General features: G+C 55.4%; 1 protein-coding gene across 2 annotated transcripts in view; it reads right to left on the bottom strand.

The window, feature by feature from the left end:
• Nucleotides 1-874: 874 nt before the first annotated feature.
• Nucleotides 875-19645, bottom strand: part of MYO1F (myosin IF) — a 32959-nt gene continuing 14188 nt past the window's right edge. For both annotated transcript variants that reach the window (XM_042977981.1, XM_042977980.1), the window contains exons 10-28: nt 19286-19482; nt 18520-18600; nt 18320-18406; nt 17413-17499; nt 16561-16728; nt 15783-15868; nt 13042-13123; nt 11616-11722; nt 11001-11099; nt 10756-10900; nt 5452-5566; nt 5189-5358; nt 4330-4475; nt 3806-3952; nt 3546-3694; nt 2992-3075; nt 2248-2443; nt 1992-2161; nt 875-1325 (exon numbers count right to left, since the gene is read on the bottom strand). In XM_042977981.1, the coding sequence (XP_042833915.1) occupies nt 1249-1325; nt 1992-2161; nt 2248-2443; nt 2992-3075; nt 3546-3694; nt 3806-3952; nt 4330-4475; nt 5189-5358; nt 5452-5566; nt 10756-10900; nt 11001-11099; nt 11616-11722; nt 13042-13123; nt 15783-15868; nt 16561-16728; nt 17413-17499; nt 18320-18406; nt 18520-18600; nt 19286-19482 (2393 nt within the window). In that variant the 3' untranslated portion in view covers nt 875-1248. The remainder of the gene's footprint in view (nt 1326-1991; nt 2162-2247; nt 2444-2991; nt 3076-3545; nt 3695-3805; nt 3953-4329; nt 4476-5188; nt 5359-5451; nt 5567-10755; nt 10901-11000; nt 11100-11615; nt 11723-13041; nt 13124-15782; nt 15869-16560; nt 16729-17412; nt 17500-18319; nt 18407-18519; nt 18601-19285; nt 19483-19645) is intronic.

Below are 19645 nucleotides of genomic sequence, written 5' to 3'. Positions count from 1 at the left end.
GGGTAGGTGTCCTCTGCCCGGACTTCTGTCACAGTGGAGATCGGTGTATGTGGTGTTTGCCTTCAAGATCTGCTCACGCCAACCCTTTTCTTCCATCTCTTGGCTCCTCCAGCAATGCCCGCTCCTTCTCTGCATTCCCTCCCCCTGCCCCTGGCCCTTCTCTGGCCCAGTCCTGACACCAGGAGTCTGGCTCTGTCTCTCCTGGACTGGCTGCTCTTTGAGGGCTGAGCACAGAGTGGGTGTCCATCTGGAAAGTCAGGATCCTTACGCTCAGACCATGGCAGGACCCCCCGCAGTTTCCAGCTGTATCTGCAGAGAGTTCTGAAAGGCTCAGACTCCATCACTGATTTGGAAACATCTGGGGAGACCAGTAGCCAGGCTGATCCCCTAAATTCATAACAATAAGTACAGAAAGCCAGGGCCATTGGATATCAGAACCAGTCCTGACCCCAAGTGAGTGAGAGCTAAGAAGGCAAAGACATGGGGTGGGGGGCAGGGGCCGGGGGTGGCCCAGGGTGCATTGTGAGGGGTTGTGTGGGACCTGCCTCCCTCCTCAGGGTCCAGGCAGGTCCCAGATGGGCCTGGGGGCTGCAGATTCAAAGCTGACAGGACCCACCAGACCACTTTCTGCAGGAAAGCAGGGATGCACATGGCCAACAGTGGGTGAGCCAGTGAGTGAGCAAACTCCAGCTTTGGGAGAGGCCAGGTGGGGGCATATGAGTTCAAGGCTTGGCTCCGTGGAATCTTGGGCACATGATGAAACTTCTCCCAGCCTCCATTTTTTTTCACCTGCAATTGGGGTATATTTGGGGCACCTTCCTCATGGGGTTGTGAGATGGTAGTTCTTGTTAACGCTCAGTAAATTAATCCACGCTTTCACCTGGCCAATGTTTATTGCCTCAGTGGTGAGAGAAAGAGGGGGGCGGATCTCACCTGTCAAGGTGTGCCCCCAACTGTGCTTGGCACTTGGCCCACGGGACACAACTCACGTATATGCACAAGGCAGCTGGGAGGTAGATTCTGATGTTAGCCCTGTTTGACCCAGGAGGCAATGCTTGTGACCTGGGGGAGGCCAGGACCCTGCAGTGGCTGCAGGGGTGAGCCCCAGCCCCAATGGTGACCCAGAGCCTGGGCTGGGCCGGACGCCACAGGACTGGACCTTCTGGCCAATGCGGCCAAGGAAAACGAGGCCCCTGCCAGCAGGGCCTGGCAGGCAGTCAGGCAGGAGGCAGAATCCGGGGCCGTCTCTCAGATCTTCTCCACGTAGTTTCCTGGGAAGAGGCCCTCCTGGCCATGCAGCCGGCCTTTCCACCAGCCGGAGGAATCTGTGGGTGCGAAGGGAGTGTGAGGCGGCACCCCGCTTGCCCGGGAGACAGCTTTCATGCTGGCTCCGCGCCTGTCTTATTCATTTCCACTGGCGTGGCAGAAGGCAGACGCTGAAGAGAACTGTCCACAGATGGAAGGGAGGGAGGGATGGACACATGGTTTTCCTGCCACTGCCTCACACTCTGTCACATTCTAGACCATTCTCTTGTGCTCTTCCCTCATCGTCTCTTCCTACAGGCGCCTCCCCACACTCCCCATGATGGACCAGTTAATAACCCCGTTGGGGCTCCCCATTTACCCGCAGGGGGTGCTGTTGAGTCCCAAGCCCCTCTGGGGGCAGCCCAGGGGACTAAGGTAGGAGGTGGCCTGGGTCATCTGGGCATGACCCATTTTTTACTCACGAGGGGTCTCTTGAGGTAGGTTCTGCTATTAGCCCTGTGCTTGACAGGAGAGAAAAATGAGGCCCAGGGATTGGGTCTGCTGCTGTGAGGCCAGGTCCCCAGAGTGGCTTAGGAGGGAACCTCCAGACCCAAGGCCTTCGGGCGTATGCAGCCACTGGCCCGGAAGAGAATATCTCCAGATGGGTCTGGTTGCTTCTGTTCTCCTCGGGAGAATGGGGGGGGGGGGTTGCAGGAGAGCAGGAATGGGGGTTTTCACACACACACCTTCCATGAGGATCTCGATGACCTCGTTCACGTTGAAGCTCAGCTCGTCCACATCTTGGCCCACGTACTGGTACAGGGCCCGGCACCGTGGGCCATGCGTCCGAGGCTGGGGCTTGGGTCGGCCCACGCCCGGCACAGGTCGCTGCCCCACACTGCGCTTCCTCTGCATGCTGTGGGCACAGGGAGCGCCCATCAGAGTCCAGACACTCCCCTGCCCCCTGTGCACATCCTGGGGCTGCCCTCTGTCCTCACCTACCCTGCCACACCCTGGTCAGGCACGTTAAGGAATTCTGTGTTGTGCTCCGAGGGGGGCCGTGCCCGGGGGCGTCTGCTGGCCCTCAGGGCTGACGACGGAGGGCCCCGGGGAGGCTGCTGGAAGCCCCCTCCAGATGGGATCTCTAGGGGCAGGTCCCCCCTTCTGGCCAAGGGGGGCACCCCATTGCGGTCCAGGCCTGTGGCAGGAGCAAGAGTGGGGGCATTTATCAGGGTGATGGTAGGAGGATTTGGGGAGGATTTGGCTCCAAGTTCCTCATCTGAGAGAGAAGGCAGCCAGCCACATGCTCGACTCAGCATGGTAAGTGCTGGCCCAGAGGGAGGCCCTTCAGGGGTTAAGATTTCCTCCATCCTGTTCTGTAGGAGGGCTTTTGTGGGTGGGTCTTGGAGGATGAATAGGAGGTCAAGCTGAGAGAGAATTTGGGAGACCAGAGGAGCAAAGAGCCCTAGCAAAGGCTTGGAGATAAGAACAAATTGGTTAAATTGGCCAAATAAGATGTAGCTTGCATGACAGGAGTCGAAGATGGGAGGAGAGAAGAGGTCGGTGGTTAGCTAGGGTTGGATTCTGAAGGGTTTTGAATATCAAACTAAGCTTGGTCTGTATTTTGTGGAAGATGGGGAGCTATGGAGAGTTCTGGGCAGAGAACAGAGTGGCCCACTCTGCTGACAGCATGTCTGGCTTAAGTCGTGGAGCACACAAAAGACAAGGGAAGACACGTCTTCTCACCTCTGGGAGGCCCAGGGGCTGCCCGGGTGGGGGCCTGGGCTGCCCTTCGAGGTCTTCCCTGGGCCATTCCCTTCCGTGTAGGCTCTGAAAGGGGAAAGGACATGGGAATTTGAACGGTGGCCAGACCGCAGCAGGCTCTTGGCCCCGCCCACAAGTCCAGTCTGCCCTGTGGCCCCGCCCCGGGCCCCGCCCCCTCAGACTCACTGGCTGTCCCATCAGCACCGACCCTGGAACCCTGGTTCTGCCCAGTAATTGGCTCCTCCCCCCAGGACTCACCTCTCATTGGCCTGGCTCTCTGGTCCCGCCCATAGTGGGGGGGGGAATCGCCTCCGTGGCCCCGCCTCCTCCACATTTCTCTCCCACTCATTGGTTACCTCGCTGACCCAGCCCTCTCCGTGGCTGCGACCTCCCTATTAAATATCTCCAGACTCACCCCTCCACGGCCCTCACCTGCTCTCGACCCGGCCCCACGGCCTTGATTTGTCCCCCTCGCTGGCCCCGCCCCCACAGGTCCCGCCTCTTTGGCTCCGCCCTCCAGTTCTGCGCAGACTCACTGGAGCTTTTGGGCAGCCCGTCACCCACGCCGACCGTGAGGGACCGGCCACTAGCCTTGAGCACAGCCACGTCGCCGGAGCCACGGGAGAAAGTGACACTGCGGGTGCCACCTCCGCCCCAGCCCTCCTTCTTCACTCGGAACTGTAGTCTGTGGGGAGAGGAGGCAGCTGCGGGGAGGCCCACTCCCCAAGCGCGGTGGGAGAGGGGGCGCCGTGCTCAGCCCAGCCCGAGGACGCGGGCGGGGGGGGGGGGAGCGTACGTGTCGCTGAAGGTGAGGGGCAGGGCCCTCCGCGTCGCCTCCTCGAAGCGCTTGCTCAGGAGGCTGACGAATTCGGTCTTGAAGACGCTCTCCAGGAAGCTGTCGGCCGCGTCTTCTTGGAGGATGAAGAAGTCGTCCTGCCGCGTGCTGGGGGCGGGGTGGGAGGAAAGGCCGGTGAGAGGGGTAGTGGTGGTGGCAGGACTGACCTGTGAGACGCGACGGGGAGGGTCGGGTGAAGGCAAGTGAGGGGTGACGCAGGCCGGGGAAAAGGCGGGGGGCGGGGAATGGCAAGGAGCTGGGGAAGATGGTCAGAGAGAAGCGGCAGGTGAGGGGACAGGTGCTGTTGGCAAACAGGGATCGTGAATGTGGGGGCAGGGGCAGGTGACAGGTAGGGCCTAGAGGGTGACAGGTATAGGGGTAGGTAGCATGGTCGGAGTGACAGATGGGGTAACAAGTGTGAAGGCACCTGAGGATGGCAAGGGGGCAGATGAGGGTGAGTGGGGCAGGCGAGGGCCTGGCCTCACCTGAGGGAAACTCCCCGAAGGGCCTGGATCTCCACCTTCTTCTTCAGGATCTCACGCACCTGGCCCTTCTCTGGTCCTTTCTTCACCTTCTCCCGCCCGATCATATACACACACTTGGGCGTCAGGATCAAGTCCCTCTTGATGGGCTGTGAGGATGCAGGACCAGAGCTGGTGGCTGGAGCCCTGGACATGGGCCGCCTGGCTCTAGGGGATCAGCCTCGGGGAGGGGGGTGGTGAAGGACAGGCCAGCTGAGGGTTTCCCTCCATGTGAAGATATAGGAGTGGTTATGTTATGTAAGAAATAGGAGGCTAAGTAAGGGTACATTGGCTAGAGAGAGGTTTCTGGGCCATTGAGCGGGTACAGGATAGGTGAGGGTGTGTACCTGCTGGACGTGGGTGCCCAGGCCAGGTGAGAGTGCACCCGTGCACAGGTGTATCTGGGCCAGATGAAGATATGGCTACCTGACCGATCCATCTAGACTGTCTGAGGGTATACTTAAGGGATAGTTGTGTCCAGGATAAGCGAGGGTGGTCCTATGGTCAGGGCTTCTGGGTGAGGTGAGGGTGCAATTGTGGACAGCTGTGTCTGGCCAGGTGCAGCTATATGTGATGGGCAGATGTGTCTGGGCTGTATGAGGGCATATTTAATAGACAGATGTAGCTACACTACGTGAGCGTATGCCTGTGGACAGGTGTATCTGGGCCGGATGAAGGTGTACCTGTGATGGGACAGGTGTATCCAGGCAGGGTGGATGTATACCTCAGGACGGGTGTGTCTGGGCCGGGCGAGGGTGTACCTCTGGTGGGGATGCCAGCCTGAGGCCAGGGCCCCAGACATGTCCCCCTGCTAGTGCCTCACCTTGAAGCGGCGGTCGTACTTGGTGACCGAGTCAGCGAAGTCCACGCGTTCCCTCTTGCCCAGGAACTGACGCAGCTCCGGCCGCTCCTCTAGCCCCAGGTAGTCCCCGACGAAGTTCCGGTTGATGCTGTTTCGTCTCCGCTCCTTCTTGTTCAGCAGGATGTTGGACGCTGTGGAGATACAGGGTGGGGGGCAGAGCTTGCGGCCTGGCTCCTCCGAGTCGGTCTGTCCCCTCCCCGAGCCTCCCACCCGCAGGCTCTCACCTTCCTCCCGCATCTCTTCGTACTTCCGGACTGCCACGTGGCGTCGCCAGGCCTTCTGGATGGTGCGGGCAAAGCCATCGAACTTCCGCTCTCGCATCTCCTCCAGAAGGAAGAGCTGTGGGCAAAAGAGGGGCGGTGGGTCTTTCCCGATTCCACCCCGCCCACTTGCTCTTGCTTATGGGCACCTGCACACGAGCACAGATGCTATGGTCAAAAAAATTTTTTCTTTCTCCACATGACCGGACACAGGGTTCCCTCCCAATATGGGGCAGAAGCCCCCGTGCAAAATTGGAAAACTGTGGGCTGGTCTTGTGGGCTTCAAATCCCAACTCTGCCTCTGACTAGCTGTGCAGGCTCACCAGACATGGCATAACATCACAGTTTCTGACTCTGCTAATTAAGGGGATGGCATGTCACCCATGTGTGGTGCACCCCAGTTTCACAGACGGTAGGAATGTGAACCAATGTGCATCTTAGAAGACCAACACAATAGTGTAAATATGAAAACCTGATGTACAGGACTGTGCTGTACCCAGACACCATCTGGTTGTTCAGTGTACAACCTGCACAGCCATACATGCCAGCCCTGGAAAAGAAGCTTTTTGCAGAAAGCAGACTTCTGACTTTTAAGAGTCTCTGTCCAGAGGGGATTTAGGGTATAAACTATCTTAGTGCAAGTCAGAGTTGAAATGCCGTGAAGGATGTCTATTCACTTAGAATAATAGCAGCGAACTTATCAAGGAGAGGAACTCACTGGATATGAAGTTATAAATCTACAGTAATAAGAACAATGGGGGTGCTGGTCAGAGAACAGGACAACCTATTGCAGTAGGACAGATGGCTCGGGAACATTGTCATTCAAACGGAAATCTAGCAATAAAAGGGACAGCATTGTCAGTCAGGGAAATCTGAAATGGAAACTACTGAAAATAAAATTAGGCATTCTTTAGAAAAATAATTAGCACGTCACCCAGAGGGATTTGTCAAATACACTGATACAACATCACTGCTTAAAGCCTGGCTGCCTGCTTTGCTGACCAAGATGGTTGACGGTTGGTGAAACCCCAGGGGTCCCTGCAGGGACTAAAATAATCCTGCAGATACTTGGCTCAAATGCACTTTAAAAAACATACCTTGGAGAACTTTTAAAGCTGTAGGTGTTTATAAATGTTCATGAAAGGTGGGGAGTCTTCACCAGGAAGAAAAAAAAACCCACCACGATTGCAGTCTTACATCCTGCAGGGAATCGAGTGGTGTTTCTGTATTGTTTTTTTTTTTTTTTTTTTTAACATTTATTTATTTTTGAGACAGAGAGAGACAGAGCATGAACAGGGGAGGGGCAGAGAGAGAGGGAGACACAGAATCTGAAACAGGCTCCAGGCTCTGAGCTGTCAGCACAGAGCCCGACGCGGGGCTCGAACTCACGGACCGTGAGATCATGACCTGAGCTGAAGTTGGACGCTTAACAGACTGAGCCACCCAGGCGCCCCAATTGTTTTGTTTCTCAGGCTGATATCCTGTGGGTCAGTGGGTCTGTGTACAAAGCGTGTCCAACTACTGCCTGGGGGGCAGTAGGTGCATTTTGCAGTTTGCTGAGGGGATGACAGGTAGGAAGAAAGGGAGACCAGCCTTACAGAAGCGGGGGTGGGGTAGTCAGCCAGGAGTCCTCCTTCCCTTAGCTGTTTAGGGCAGATGAGACAAGTGTCCTCCAACCTCGTTATTTCTGCTCAGGGAAGGGGATTTGTGTTCATTGTTGGGAGAGGAATCTTCCTGTCCACAGAGTTTGAAATTCGTCTCCTTCATATGCAGAGGGCAGATCAGGGTGTGCTTAAGGTGGGTGAGACAGGAATCTGAGCTTATCCTGGTGTGCTGGGTTGAATAGTGTTTCCCCGAAATTCATGTCCACCCAGAACCTGTGAATGTGACCTTACCTGGAAAGAGGGTCTTTGCAGACGTAATCAAGTTAAAATGAAGTCATGCTACAGTGGGGTGAGGGTGAGGGTGGGTGGGCCCTCCCTCAATCCAGTATGATTTGGTTTCTTTATAAGAAGAGGGAAATTTGGACCCAGACACAGAGGAGAAGGTCGTGTGATGACAGAGGTGGAGATTGGAGTGATCAAGAATGGCAAGGTTGGCCGGCACCCACCAGAAGTTAGGGAGAGTCAAAGAAGGCTCTTCCCTGCAGACTTGAGAGGGACCGTGGCCCCGCGGACACATTGATTTTGGATTTCCAGCTTCCAGAAACGTGAGGAAATTAATTCTGTTGGGTTAAGCCATCCAGTCGGTGGTACTTCACTACAGCAGCCACAGGAAAGGAACACACGCAGCGTGACGGGCAGGGAAGGCCAGCAGGTGTGTGAAACAGCCAAGGACAGTTTGAGTCCATGTGTACAAGGAGCCAAATTCAAATCAGAATCATCCCAATGTGGGCTGGCTGACAGAGTCCCCACCTCCGTTACGGTAACTTAATTCTTTGATCAATTGTGATACAGCATAGTTATAAACAGTTACAAAACTGTATCCAGGGGCGCCTGGGTGGCTCAGTCGGTTAAGCGGCCGACTTCGGCTCAGGTCATGATCTCACGGTCCGTGAGTTCGAGCTCCGCCTTGGCCTCTGTGCTGACAGCTCAGAGCCTGGAGCCTGTTTCAGATTCTGTGTCTCCCTCTCCCTGACCCTCCCCCGTTCATGCTTTGTCTCTCTCTGTCTCAAAAATAAATAAACATTAAAAAAAAATTTTTTTTTTAAAACTGTATCCAGTTTTTTCCTGTGCAAATTTTCAGTCTTGTTTTTCCTTACAACATTTTCCCTGTGTGAATTTCATTGTTTCCGGCCATGGAAATAATTTTTGTCAGAATTTGATTTTACCTTAGATAGCCTTAGCCAGTGCTAGCCTTGTTGACTCTTTTTTTTGTTGTTGTTGTTGTTGTTTTCCCCAGTGTCAATTTTTACGTTTCTTTCGGAGTCAAATTTTGAAAACTGCCTGTAACCAGCAGGATGGATTCTCTTTCTCTGTCTCTCCCATCCTCTTTTTCTGACCCTCCCTCCCTTTCTTTCTCAACTGCTACAATTTGAATTGTTCCCGATTAGTTCCAGTCATGGGCAATTTTGGTTTGTGATGCTAGTTTCTGTCAGTAAAAAGATCTACTCTGGATGCAATTCCAGACTGTTCTCATTTCTTGGAGCAGAGCACATCCATAGGGAAAGCTCTAGAGATCGGTACAGACAAGTTTGGGGGACAGAGAACCCGACCTCCCGAAACAGACTATTTTCTTCTTTTTTTTCTTTTTTCTTTTCTTTTCTTTTCTTTTCTTTTCTTTTCTTTTCTTTTCTTTTCCTTTCCTTTGCTTTTCCTTTTCCTTTTGTTTTCTTTTGTTTTCTTTCTTTTTTTTAAAGTAAGTTTTATGCCCAATGTGGGGCTTGAACACACGACCCTGAGATCAAGTGCCGCGTGCCAATAATCCAGCTTGATCCAGGCAGGGGAACATAAGATCTGTGTGGGAGTGTAGTGAGCCAGCACAACACATCGAGAAGGCTGACTCCCGATTTGCCATCCAATCCTCACATAGCAGCAGGTGGCCAGGCAGGCCCTAGGGGATTCTTTGCACTGCCTTATTTATTAAAAAAAATTTTTTTTAATGTTTGTTTATTTTTGAGAGAGAAACAGAGACAGAGTGCAGACAGGGGAGGGCCCGAGAGAGAGGGAGACACAGAATCCGAAGCAGGCTCCAGGCTCTGAACTGTCAGCACAGAGCCCGATGCGGGGCTCAAGTTCACGGACTGCGAGATGATGACCTGAGCTGAAGTCGGATGCTCGACCTACTGGGCCACCCAGGTTTTTATCTATCTATGTATGTATCTATCTATCTATCTATCTATTTATTTATTTATTTATTTATGTGTTTTTAATTTTTTTAAGATTTTATTTTACTTCATTTTTTTTTTTTTTTTTGGTTTTATTTATTTGTTTTGAGAGAGAACACACATGGAAGGGGGTGAGACAGAGAGAGAGAATCCCCAGCAGGCTCTGCACTGTCAGTGCAGAGCCCAACGCGGAACTCCATCGCACGAACAGTGAGGTCGTGACCTGCACCAAAATCGAGACTCTGATGCTTAACCAGCTGAGCCACCCAGCTGCCCCTTTACACTTATATCTTTAAGTAATCTCTACACCCGACGCGGGGCTCGAACTCACGAACCGCGAGATCATGCCCCGAGCCGAAGTCAAGATGCCTAACTGAGCCACCTGGGCGCCCTGTCGTTGTTGCTTTTTTAAAAAAAATACCCCTGTCCAGCTTTGCTGAGGTATAACTGACGCGTGACATTGTGTAAATTTAAGGCATACAGGAGTTGACTGGATACATGTACATATTGCAGAATGGTGACCGCTATAGATCAGCTAGCACCTCCACCCACAACATAGTTACCATTTCTTTTGTGGTGAGAACCCTGAAGATCTACCTGCCAGTATCTAATACAGCCGTGTTAACTAGAGTCACAATGCTATACGGTAGGTCCCCAAGACAGATTTGTCGTCGTCACTTTGTTACTCCCCTGAAGGCAGAGGCCCCGTACGCTAGGTGGTGTTCCCGACCTTTTGAGAAAAGGCTGAGAGCGGCCGATAAGGTGCTGGAGGGGTTATTTCTGCTCTGGAGGATACAGAACGAGGGTTTTCTTTGACAGATCGGGGCCTGGGGCAGGTCTTGGGATAAGCCAACCGCCACTTTGACACGAGTCTCCAGCCCAGGGACTCCATGTGTCCATGAAGCAATGAAGGAAGAGGACAGAGAAAGCAGGCTAGGAGAAGGTACAGAAAGAAATTAGTTAAGGGGCGCCTGGGTGGCTCAGCCGGTTAAGCGTCCGACTCTTGGTTTCGGCTCAGGTCATGATCTCACGGTTCGTGGGTTCGAGCCCCGCATCGGGCTCTGGGCTGACTGTGCAGAGCCTGCTTGGGATTCTCCCTCTCCCTCTGCCCCTCCCCCCTCGCTTTCTCTCTCTCAAAAGTAAATAAATAAATGTTAAAGAAATAGAAGTTAGTTAAAAAGGAAGAAAGCAGAAAGAGAAGAAGGATAGAAAGTTCTCCCTCACAAGGGGCTTGTCACCACAGGTGGCCACTCGTGTCCCTACCTGCCTCCTGGCCACCAGGGGACCGTCCAGCTAATTCCGGTTTTTCTGAGCACCTGCTATGTGCCACACACTGGGCAGGAGACTTCCCGTTTTGTCTAATCCTCACCCCAGTCCTGCACGGGGGCCTTCTCCTCCCCCCGCTTTCCAGACGGAGAAGTCTGTCTGCCTCTCACACTCACCGACTCAGGGTTCTTGACAAAGACCTTGGTGCTCCCCATCTGGTACTGGTCTGGATCCATGTTGACTGCCCGAAGCAGGTGCTGGACCCCCTGACGTTCATCCCCACGCCACTGTGGCCACGTCTCCGGGGTCAGGATGGCGTACCTGGAGGCAGAGGACGTGGGAGGGTTTGGAGTCCACGTCCCCGCTGGTGGATATTCTGCGGGGTGGCAGTTAGGGCCAGGGGTGGGCGGGGGCACCTCACCTCTGCAGGAACTTGGAGAATTGGCGACGGTAGGCAAAGCCAGCCCGGCGTACTCTGATGTTCTCCTTCAGGCCCAGGTACTCCACCTGGTGCTTGACCCTAAAGGGGAAGGCACTTTGAGTCCCCTGCGGGGTACTCCTGGTCCTGGGAGTGGGTGGGTGCTGCTGGGCAGGGCTGGAAGAAGCAGACGTGGGGCCCAGTGGGTCTGGATTCGCGCCGGGGGCAGTGTGGGGGGGTGACTTCAGTGCCGGTGCCAGGGGTCAGCCTGGGAGTCAGTCCTGTGGGGGTGGGGACCCAGCTTCTGGGGAGGGAGGGGTCTGTGACAGTTCTGTGGTCAGTTCCAGAGTTCATCCTAGGGGTGCGTCCCAGGGTTTGGGGACTGAGGGGACTGTGCTAGTTCCTGGGTCATCCTGCACTCAGTCTGGGGTCATCCCTGCAGTCTGGATGGTCGTGGTCAGTAGTAGGTATAAACCCGGGGCCCTGAGGAGGTTTGCACTGGTCCTAGGGGTCAGCCCTGGTTAGTCTTGGGATGAGTCCCATGACCCTGGGCGGGTTCTGGAGGGAGGGGTCCGTCTGGGGGCACAGGAAGTGTGGATGGGTCCAGCTGGTAGTCACCTGCTCTCCTCCCAGTCGCGGGGCTTCTTGGTCTCGTTGGGTTTGATGCAGCGGATGTAGTGGGGTGTACATCTTTTTAGCGTGGCCACCAGGTCATTGGCTTGTTTCTGAGGCGGAGGAGAAGGCGGGGGCGGTGGAGCGATGGGACCCTCGGACCCTCTCTCCTCCCACCCTGGATACAGACCCAAGAGGCAGAGACGCACTAAGTGAGGGCTGGCTCCCAGTGCACCACGGGGTCGGGTGTCCCTGGTCTGTGCATATACCTCCATTAGCACCAGGGTTGACAACCTCAGACGAGGAGCTCTCGTGTTCACAGCACTCAACGCTCAATCTGGCACATCACAAGTGCTCAGCAAACATTTGCGGGTGGCTAGCTGAGCACTCAGAACATGTGCACAGGACATTTCTGCCTGTCCTTCGGGGAGCCGGTCCTCCGGGAGTAGGGAATCACGTGTGTGTGCCTGAGAGGCCAGCCCTGTGCATTTTAGTCCCTTGGAGGAGACTAGAAAGGAAATCGTCCCAGGTGGGGGGATTGGAGGGAGCGGCATGAGAGTCCTCTGCTGTGTGATCGGGGCCAGTGACTGTGCTTCTCTGAGCCTTGGTCCCCCCGTCCCATGGGGGTGGGATTAGTCCCATGCACGGAAAGCGTCCCCGCATTTGCTGCCAGTACTAAGTGCTTAAGGCATGGTCATTAAAATGTTTTCAGGATGGGACACCCAGTTGATCGTAGCACTATTCACTAGGTAAAAGGTGAAAGCAACTGAGTGTCCATCCACGGAGGAGTGGATAGGAAGAATGTGGCCCGTTCGTACACCAGAAGATTCCTCAGCCTTAAAAAGGAAGGCTGTCCTGACCCCAGCTACAACATGGACGAACCTGGAGGACGTTACGCTGAGTGAGGTAAGCCAGACACAGAAGGACACGTCCTGCCTGATTCCACTCACGGGAGGTCCCTGGAGGAGTCCCGTCCACAGGACAGAAAAGATGTGGGAGTCAGGGGGCGGGGAGTCAGTGCTCCATGGGGACAGAGTCTCAGTTTGGGAACATGAAAAAGTCCTGGGCGCGGATGGTAGGGGATGGTGGCCCAGTGTGAGTGTGCTCGATGTCCCTGAGCTACGCACTTAGCAATGGTTACGATGGTCCCTTTCACATGTTTCCCCCCACAATCCAAGTGGCATACAGCCAAAAGGCCAAAAAATTTTTAAGATGATGGACGGTTCAGTTTGGATTTAGGGAGTTAGGGGGACATCAAGGAAGCTGGTAGAACCCCCCCCCCCCCAGAGTTGGAAGAAGACCCTGCTGGACAGAGGGTGCCAGAGAGAGGGGCAGAGGCCCCAGGACGCAGGAGAGACAGAGGCTGGGATGAGTGGAGAACTGTCCCCAGCCCTCCCCGGGCCCAGCTCCTCCTCTCCTGCCCGGGACCCACCTTGATCTTGGAGCCGGCGGTGCTGGGGCGGCCCTTCTTGTCTACATCCAGCTTCTCAGGAAACAGCATTCGGAGGAAGGCCCTGGGCAGGGGGCACAGGAGAATTAGAGGTGCCCTCTCCCAGAGGGGAGGCTACCTAGACGCCCGTGACCTAGAGGACGCGCTGCAAAGCGTAGTTCTCCCTGAGTGTGGGGGTGTAATGCTGAGAACCAGGGAGTTGCTTTTGTCCTTTCGGTTTGATTTGTTTGCACCTGTTCCTTCTGCCTCGGTGACCACGCTTGGCTTGGGTAGCAAGTAAAATAGAACAAAGTTAAATTAAGTACGAACACCTATCAAGGGATGCGGCATCTCAGGCAACAGGGGCAGGTCCCCTTTCAGGAACGATCCTACATGCACAGGCTCACGTGCGTGTGCAAAGAGCCACAGACAAGGGAGCCTGCTGCTGTGACCCTGCCTGTGGTCGCCATGATGGGCACAGTCACATCGCCCCTCAGCAGGGGATTGGTTAGATACCCTGGCACATTCACAATTCTCTCCCTCATCTCCGGGGGACCTTCCCTGACCATCACAGCCCAGGATGAGTGGACTGCTCGATCGGTACATATTTGGGAAGATGAAAACGCTCTGGAATTAGAGAGTAGGGATGGTTGCCCGACGTTGTGAATGTGCCTTAAGGCCACCGAACTGTTCAGTTCCAAACGGTGAAAAGGTAAATTTTATATTGTGTGTATTTTATCACGATTAGAAAGTAAAAGAAAGTAAGGGGCGCCGGTTGAGCGTCTGACTCTTGACTTCAGCTCAGGTCATGATCTCAAGGTTCGTGCGTTCGAGCCCCGCATGGGGCTCAGCGCTGACAGTGCAGAGCCTGCTTGGGATTCTCTCTCTCCCTCTCTCTCTGTCCCTCCACTGCTCACTCTCTCTCTCAAGATAAATAAATAACTTTAAAAAAAAAGGAAATAAAAGAAGGTAAAAAAAGAAAAAAAAGAGTGATGCCTACCACAATCTCCAGCCTTTTATCACCTTAGTTTTCCTTTTCAATGCTTGCTCCAGTGGATACTGGAATGACCAGGAGAGCTTGTTAAAACACGGATGGCTGGGCCCCACCTCATCCCTCTTGAGTTTCTCATTCACACATCTGGGCTGGGGCCCGATAATTTCTAGTGAGTTCCCAGCTGATACTGCTGCTGCTGGCCCAGGAACCCTACTTTGAGAACGACCGCTCTGTCCTTTCCAATATGGCGGCTCCTGGTCACCTGTGGTTCTCGAGGCCCTTGAGACCCGGCCTGTCCAAATCATGATGCGCTGTGAGTGTTAAATCCATAAAAGATTTCACAGAGTACCACAATATGGGGAAAGAGGATGTAGTTCATCCATTCATAATTAATTCATACTCATTCATGGATAATTTTTATATGGATTATATGTTGAAATGATATTTGGGGTATGTGGGGCTTAAGAAAATATTTTTTAATGTCACCTGTTCACCTTTTTTACTTTCCGTATTTATTTGATTTTTACTTTAATTAATTTATTTTAAGTTTATTTATTTTGAGGGAGAGAGAGAGAGAGAGCGAGCCAGGGAGGAGTAGAGACAGAATCCCAAGCAGGCTCCAGGCTCTGAGCCGTCAGCACAGAGCCCGACATGGGGCTCGAACTCACCAACCTCGAGATCATGACCTGAGCCGAAATCAAGAGTCAGACGCTTCACCGACTGAGCCACCCAGGCGCCCCCACCTTTCTACTTTTTCAGTGTGCCCTAGGGAATTTAAAATTGCACACATACTGGGAATAAGGTTTGGGTGCAGTATGGCACGAGGGATCTTTCTGGTGTGATGCAGATGTTCCCAGACGGGTAGGGGTCATGGTTGTACAATCCTACGCGCTGGCTAAAAATCCCTTCTCGAAGCGAGCGCATTTAATGGCAGGCAAGTTGTACCTGGACACAGCTGTTTGAAAGTCATGATGCGTGTAGCTCGGATTCTACGTGGATGTGGGGTACAAGGGACAGTGCCGGTCTAGATCATTGGATCTCAAGTTCAAATGTGCACGTGGCTCTCGAGGAGGCATCAGGGGCGTCACGTTGAAACGCAGATTCTGATTTAGTGGCTGTGGGGTGGGGTCTAAGGTGCCACATTTGTCGGCAGCTCCAAGGGTGTTCAGGAGCCATAATTTCAGCCTTTTACGGACCACTGTCTTACGACTCTCATGCGACACTATATTCTATTTGCCTTTTTTTTTTCCTAGTTCAACACCTGTCTCCTCGCGTGGCTCTCGACTCAGTGAGAGCAGCCGTGTTCTCCGACCTGTCCGGTCCTCCGTCCCCACAGGTTCAAATCGTGCCTGGCACACAGCAGAGCCTGGACAAATTTCTGAGGTTAAAAAGGCAAAAAATGGACGCCGGCATGCAGCTTTGGTCAGGGAGATGGGAGCCATGGGTCCATATGTGTTAACACGGAAAAATGCAGGGCGTGCTGTGTTCTCACGGTGTAACCGGGGAAACCGTCCACACCCCACGTGGATTGGGTTGGCGCAGGGGAGCACTGGATGGGCCATAAGGAGCTCTGAGGGCTTTCCTCACTTCTTCCTGTGGGCCTCGGGGGGCTAACCAGTCACTAGAAACACCGTCCCTGTGGACAGCCACACTCACAAAGTCTGCGGCGTGATGGGAGCTCTGGGGAAGACAGAGTGGTCCCCAGCCTCCCCACAATCCCTAGGAGGATGTGTCCCCGGAGGTCACTCACTGCTCACTGGTCTGCATCAGCTCTATGAGGTCAGAGAACAGGACGTCCCGGTTCCTCTCGCAGAAGCCGTTAACATCGTAGGAGACCTGGAGGGAGACAGGGTTGGGGGGAATGCGGGGCTGAGACCCGAGGGGTGCTGCTTACAGCCCAGGCGGTCAGGGGTCCTGTGGGGGCCTGCTCTGGGCTGACAGGATCGGGGGGTACCTATAGTTCACAATAAGGGGCAGGGGGCTCCAGCCTGGGCAGGGGGTCCCTGGGGATGTCTGCTGACCACCGAAGGTCAGTGGGAGAGTCTGTAGTCCTGTCAATTGCGGGGTGGAAGACCGTGGCCAGGGTCAGAGGCCAGCGGATTTCTAGAGTCTTGGGTAGGGGTCCGGAGGGGGCTCCAGCCCATTTTGGAGGGTAGGGGCTTGCTGCGTAGGCCTTAGAGTTTGAGTTGGAAGGCCGTGTCCTGGGTCAGGGGTTGGTGGGGTTTGCAGCTCAGATTGCGGGGGAGGGTCTGGTGCACAAGGTGGGGTCAGTGGGAGGGAGTTTCCGCCCTGTTAGTGGGAGCTGCGCTGGGAGTAAGGAGAGCTGTGACCTTGGTCGGGGGCCAGTGGGTTTCTGCAGGTCTGGCTGAAGGAACACGGTGGGGGACCCAGGCCAGTTCCTGGGGGTGCGTGGGAGGGGTGGAGAAGGGGGTCGCTGGAGTGCTGCAGCTCTGACCGGGGTTCCCCGCAGGCTCCTTTCACCAGGGGGCTGGGACGCTGCGGCCGGCCCGGGGCGGGGCACCGCGCACCTTGCCCGCGTAGTGGTGGATGACGAAGCCCGAGCTCCAGCTGTTGAAGTGCTCGTGGGTGCCCACTGCCGCCTGCAGCTTCTGCAGCAGGGTCTGGTCGGCGCCGCCGCCCGTGGCGTGCATGGTGGCGCACACGTCGTCCAGGACGCTCATGATGCCCGGGGGGCTCTGCGGGTCGGGGAGGCGGGCGGGTGGCTCAGCCTGGCGGGGCCCTGCCCCCATCCGGCTCCCCTGATCGCGGAGGGAGTGGAGGAGGCGGGGCTTCCACATACAAGAGCAAAAGTGGGGGGTGGGGAGTGGCTGTGGAAGCTAGCTGGGGGGGGGGCAGGGCGGGGTGAGGAACCCCACCGAGGATCCTCGCCCCTTCGGCCAGACTGGGATGACCTGGTGGGGGACCTGTCAGCCTGACCCCTTCCTCTGTCTCTGAGCAGGTTGCCATGGGGAAGGTGTTTTGTTTTGTTTTTAAAGTTTATTTATTTTGAGAGAGAGAAAGAGAGAGAGAGAGAGAGAGAGAGAGAAGGGGAGAGAATCCCAAGCAGGCTCCACACCGTCAGCACAGAGCACATGGGGCTCAAACTCATGAACTGTGACATCATGACCTGAGTTGAAATCAAGAGTCAGATGCTTAACCGACTGAGCCCCCCAGGGCCCCTGGGGCGGAAGGTTCTTTGAGTGAACAAGTGAAATGCAAGCAGGTGGGCAGAGTGAGTGGATGAGGTGGCTGATGGGTATTTCACTGTGCTCCATCTGTCCCCTAGCGGGGAGCAGGGGGCCCGAATCCCCCCTCCCCTCTCCCAGGCCCGGCTCCAGGCCCGGCAAGACCCGGACCCGCAAAGCTGACCCAGTCCTCACCAGCTTGTTTTCAATGAGGTCGCAGACGATTTTGTTGTTGAAATACTGGATGGGGGTCCAGCGGATGCCCTCCTGTACGTACTCCTCCTGGGAAAGGCACAGGGGGCGGGGGTGGGGATGGGTGTCTGGGCAGAGGGTGTGTATGTTTCTAGAACGCATGCTTCACAAGGTGGGTGAAGGAGGTGTGGTGGGTGTTCCCATATCTCCCCACCTCACCACGTAGGGCCGTCTCCAGTAACAAAGTCTGTGGCCCTGTGTGAGGCAGGCTGGAACTTCTCCCCCTGGCAGCCCTTAGCCACAGACAGACAGGAGCCGCTTCATAAATATCCTGGCTCCGTGGCTCCTGGGGTGGACCACCTCTGAGGTCTGCGCTACAGTGTCCCCCAGGGCTCAGCAGAAATTGGCCCCAATTGCCTGCAGCATAATCCACTCATCATCATATCCTATTCTGCCCGCCCCCTTTTTTTTTTAAGTGAGTCTTTCACTTCCTCTCTCCTCGCCTGATATTTGCCCTGAATCCTTGTCTCAGGCTCTGCTTCTGCAGGATGGGCAGGATGAAAACAGCAGGGATTTTTGTTCATCTCCTGCACGGCAGTCTTCCCCGCACTGCAAACAGTGTCTGGCACACAGCAGGGTCTCAGTAAATAATCGTTGGAGGAACGGACGAGGAGGCTGTTCCCCAGCCCTTGTGAACGTTAAAGAGGCAGAAAACCTCTTCCAAAGGAGATTTCATGGGGGGGCCTGGACAGCTCAGCAGAGAGAGAGGTGGGAATGGGGGCTGCAGGGGGGAGGGTCCCCTGGTTCCTCGGCAACCTTCATGGTCCTGCCCCCACCCCCAGTGTCCCCTGGCCCCTGGCCACCTGGCTGTCCCCGCCCCCACCCCCAGTGTCCCCTGGCCCCTGGCCACCTGCTCGGCTTTCAGGGTGAGTTCGATAAAGATTTGCTGCAGCTTCTCGTTGACAAAGTTGATGCAGAACTGCTCGAAGCCATTTTTCTGCCAAGGGAGGCAAAGGGTGCTGCCTTCAGGGGCCTGATGCTGGAGGCTCCTGGGACCACTGGGCCAGCCAAGGCGTGGGGGGGTAGGGGGGTGGGGAGCAGAGGCCGAACCTGGAAGATCTCGAAGCCGTAGATGTCAAGCACACCAATACTGTATTCCTCCTGGGGCTTCTGCATAGCACGGTTGATGGCCTGTAATGTGGGTGGGGACAGCAGGTGAGTGCCAGCGTGCCACTCTCTTGCGCTCCTAGCCACGTTCACAGGCTATGTCCCCTCATGCCTGTTCCTCTCCTGCCTTCTCCAGCTCTGTGTGCGGCACCCCCCCCCCTGCCCCCATGAGAAACCCAGGTGTCAGAACATCCGGGTTCCTACCTTGCGAACTGGCTTTGGCCCTTGACCATTCTGCACCTCTATTTTCTCATCGTTAAAACGGGTTAATAATGGCAACTACCCTGCAGGGCTTTGTACAGGAATTAAATTGGTGTGTAGGAACACTGAGAACCGTACCTGGCATAGACTACGTGTCATATAATGTTGGCTACTACGGTATTGTCACCGTTCCTGGCCTTGACACGTCCTGTTCCTGTCGCTCCCACCCAGTCCACCACTTGTCCTTCTGCTAGCCCCCTCGTGCCTCTCAGATGCCCCCACCCGTCTCCACCCCCACAGTGCAGGCCTGGATGGTTCCAGCAGCCCCCTCCCTCCTGGGCTCGGCCAGAAGGAGCCTCCGCCCACGTCATCCATCTGATTGGCTCCTGCCCCTGCTTGACGACTGATGGCTGGTGACAGTCAAACCTGCCTTCCCCACTTGGTTGGTCCAAGCCCAGGTTGCTCTGGGGCAGCGCCTCTCCCCCTGCCTGGCCCCGGCGCCTCTTACCTCCACGAGAAAGTCGAAGAGCCGGGCGTAGAGCCCCTTGGCCAGGGCGTCGCGGGTGTAGGCCGCCTGCTCCACGTTGAGGGTCACATCGATGGACTCGCTGCGCCCGCCCCAGCGGCTGTCCATCTTGCGGCTGGTCAGCTTCTCCTGCAGCCGCCCGCTGTCGATGCCCAGCAGGTAGGCGGGAAAGGCCAGCACTGCCGGGCGGAGGGGGCAGCCAGTTAAGCTCTTGGGCCTCCTGCGATGCTTGTGGCACTCCCCATTTTGCCCAGTGACTCAGATACTGTCCTCGTGGGCTCTGACCCTCCTGGGGTCGAACTAGGAGGAAGCAGTTCACGCCTCCGCCCCACCGTCCCCGGA

This window comes from Panthera tigris, chromosome A2 (assembly GCF_018350195.1).
Source record: "Panthera tigris isolate Pti1 chromosome A2, P.tigris_Pti1_mat1.1, whole genome shotgun sequence".
NCBI lineage: Eukaryota > Metazoa > Chordata > Mammalia > Carnivora > Felidae > Panthera > Panthera tigris.
The sequence above is the reverse complement of the archived record's forward strand: the minus strand, read 5'-3'. Positions and strand labels throughout refer to the sequence as shown.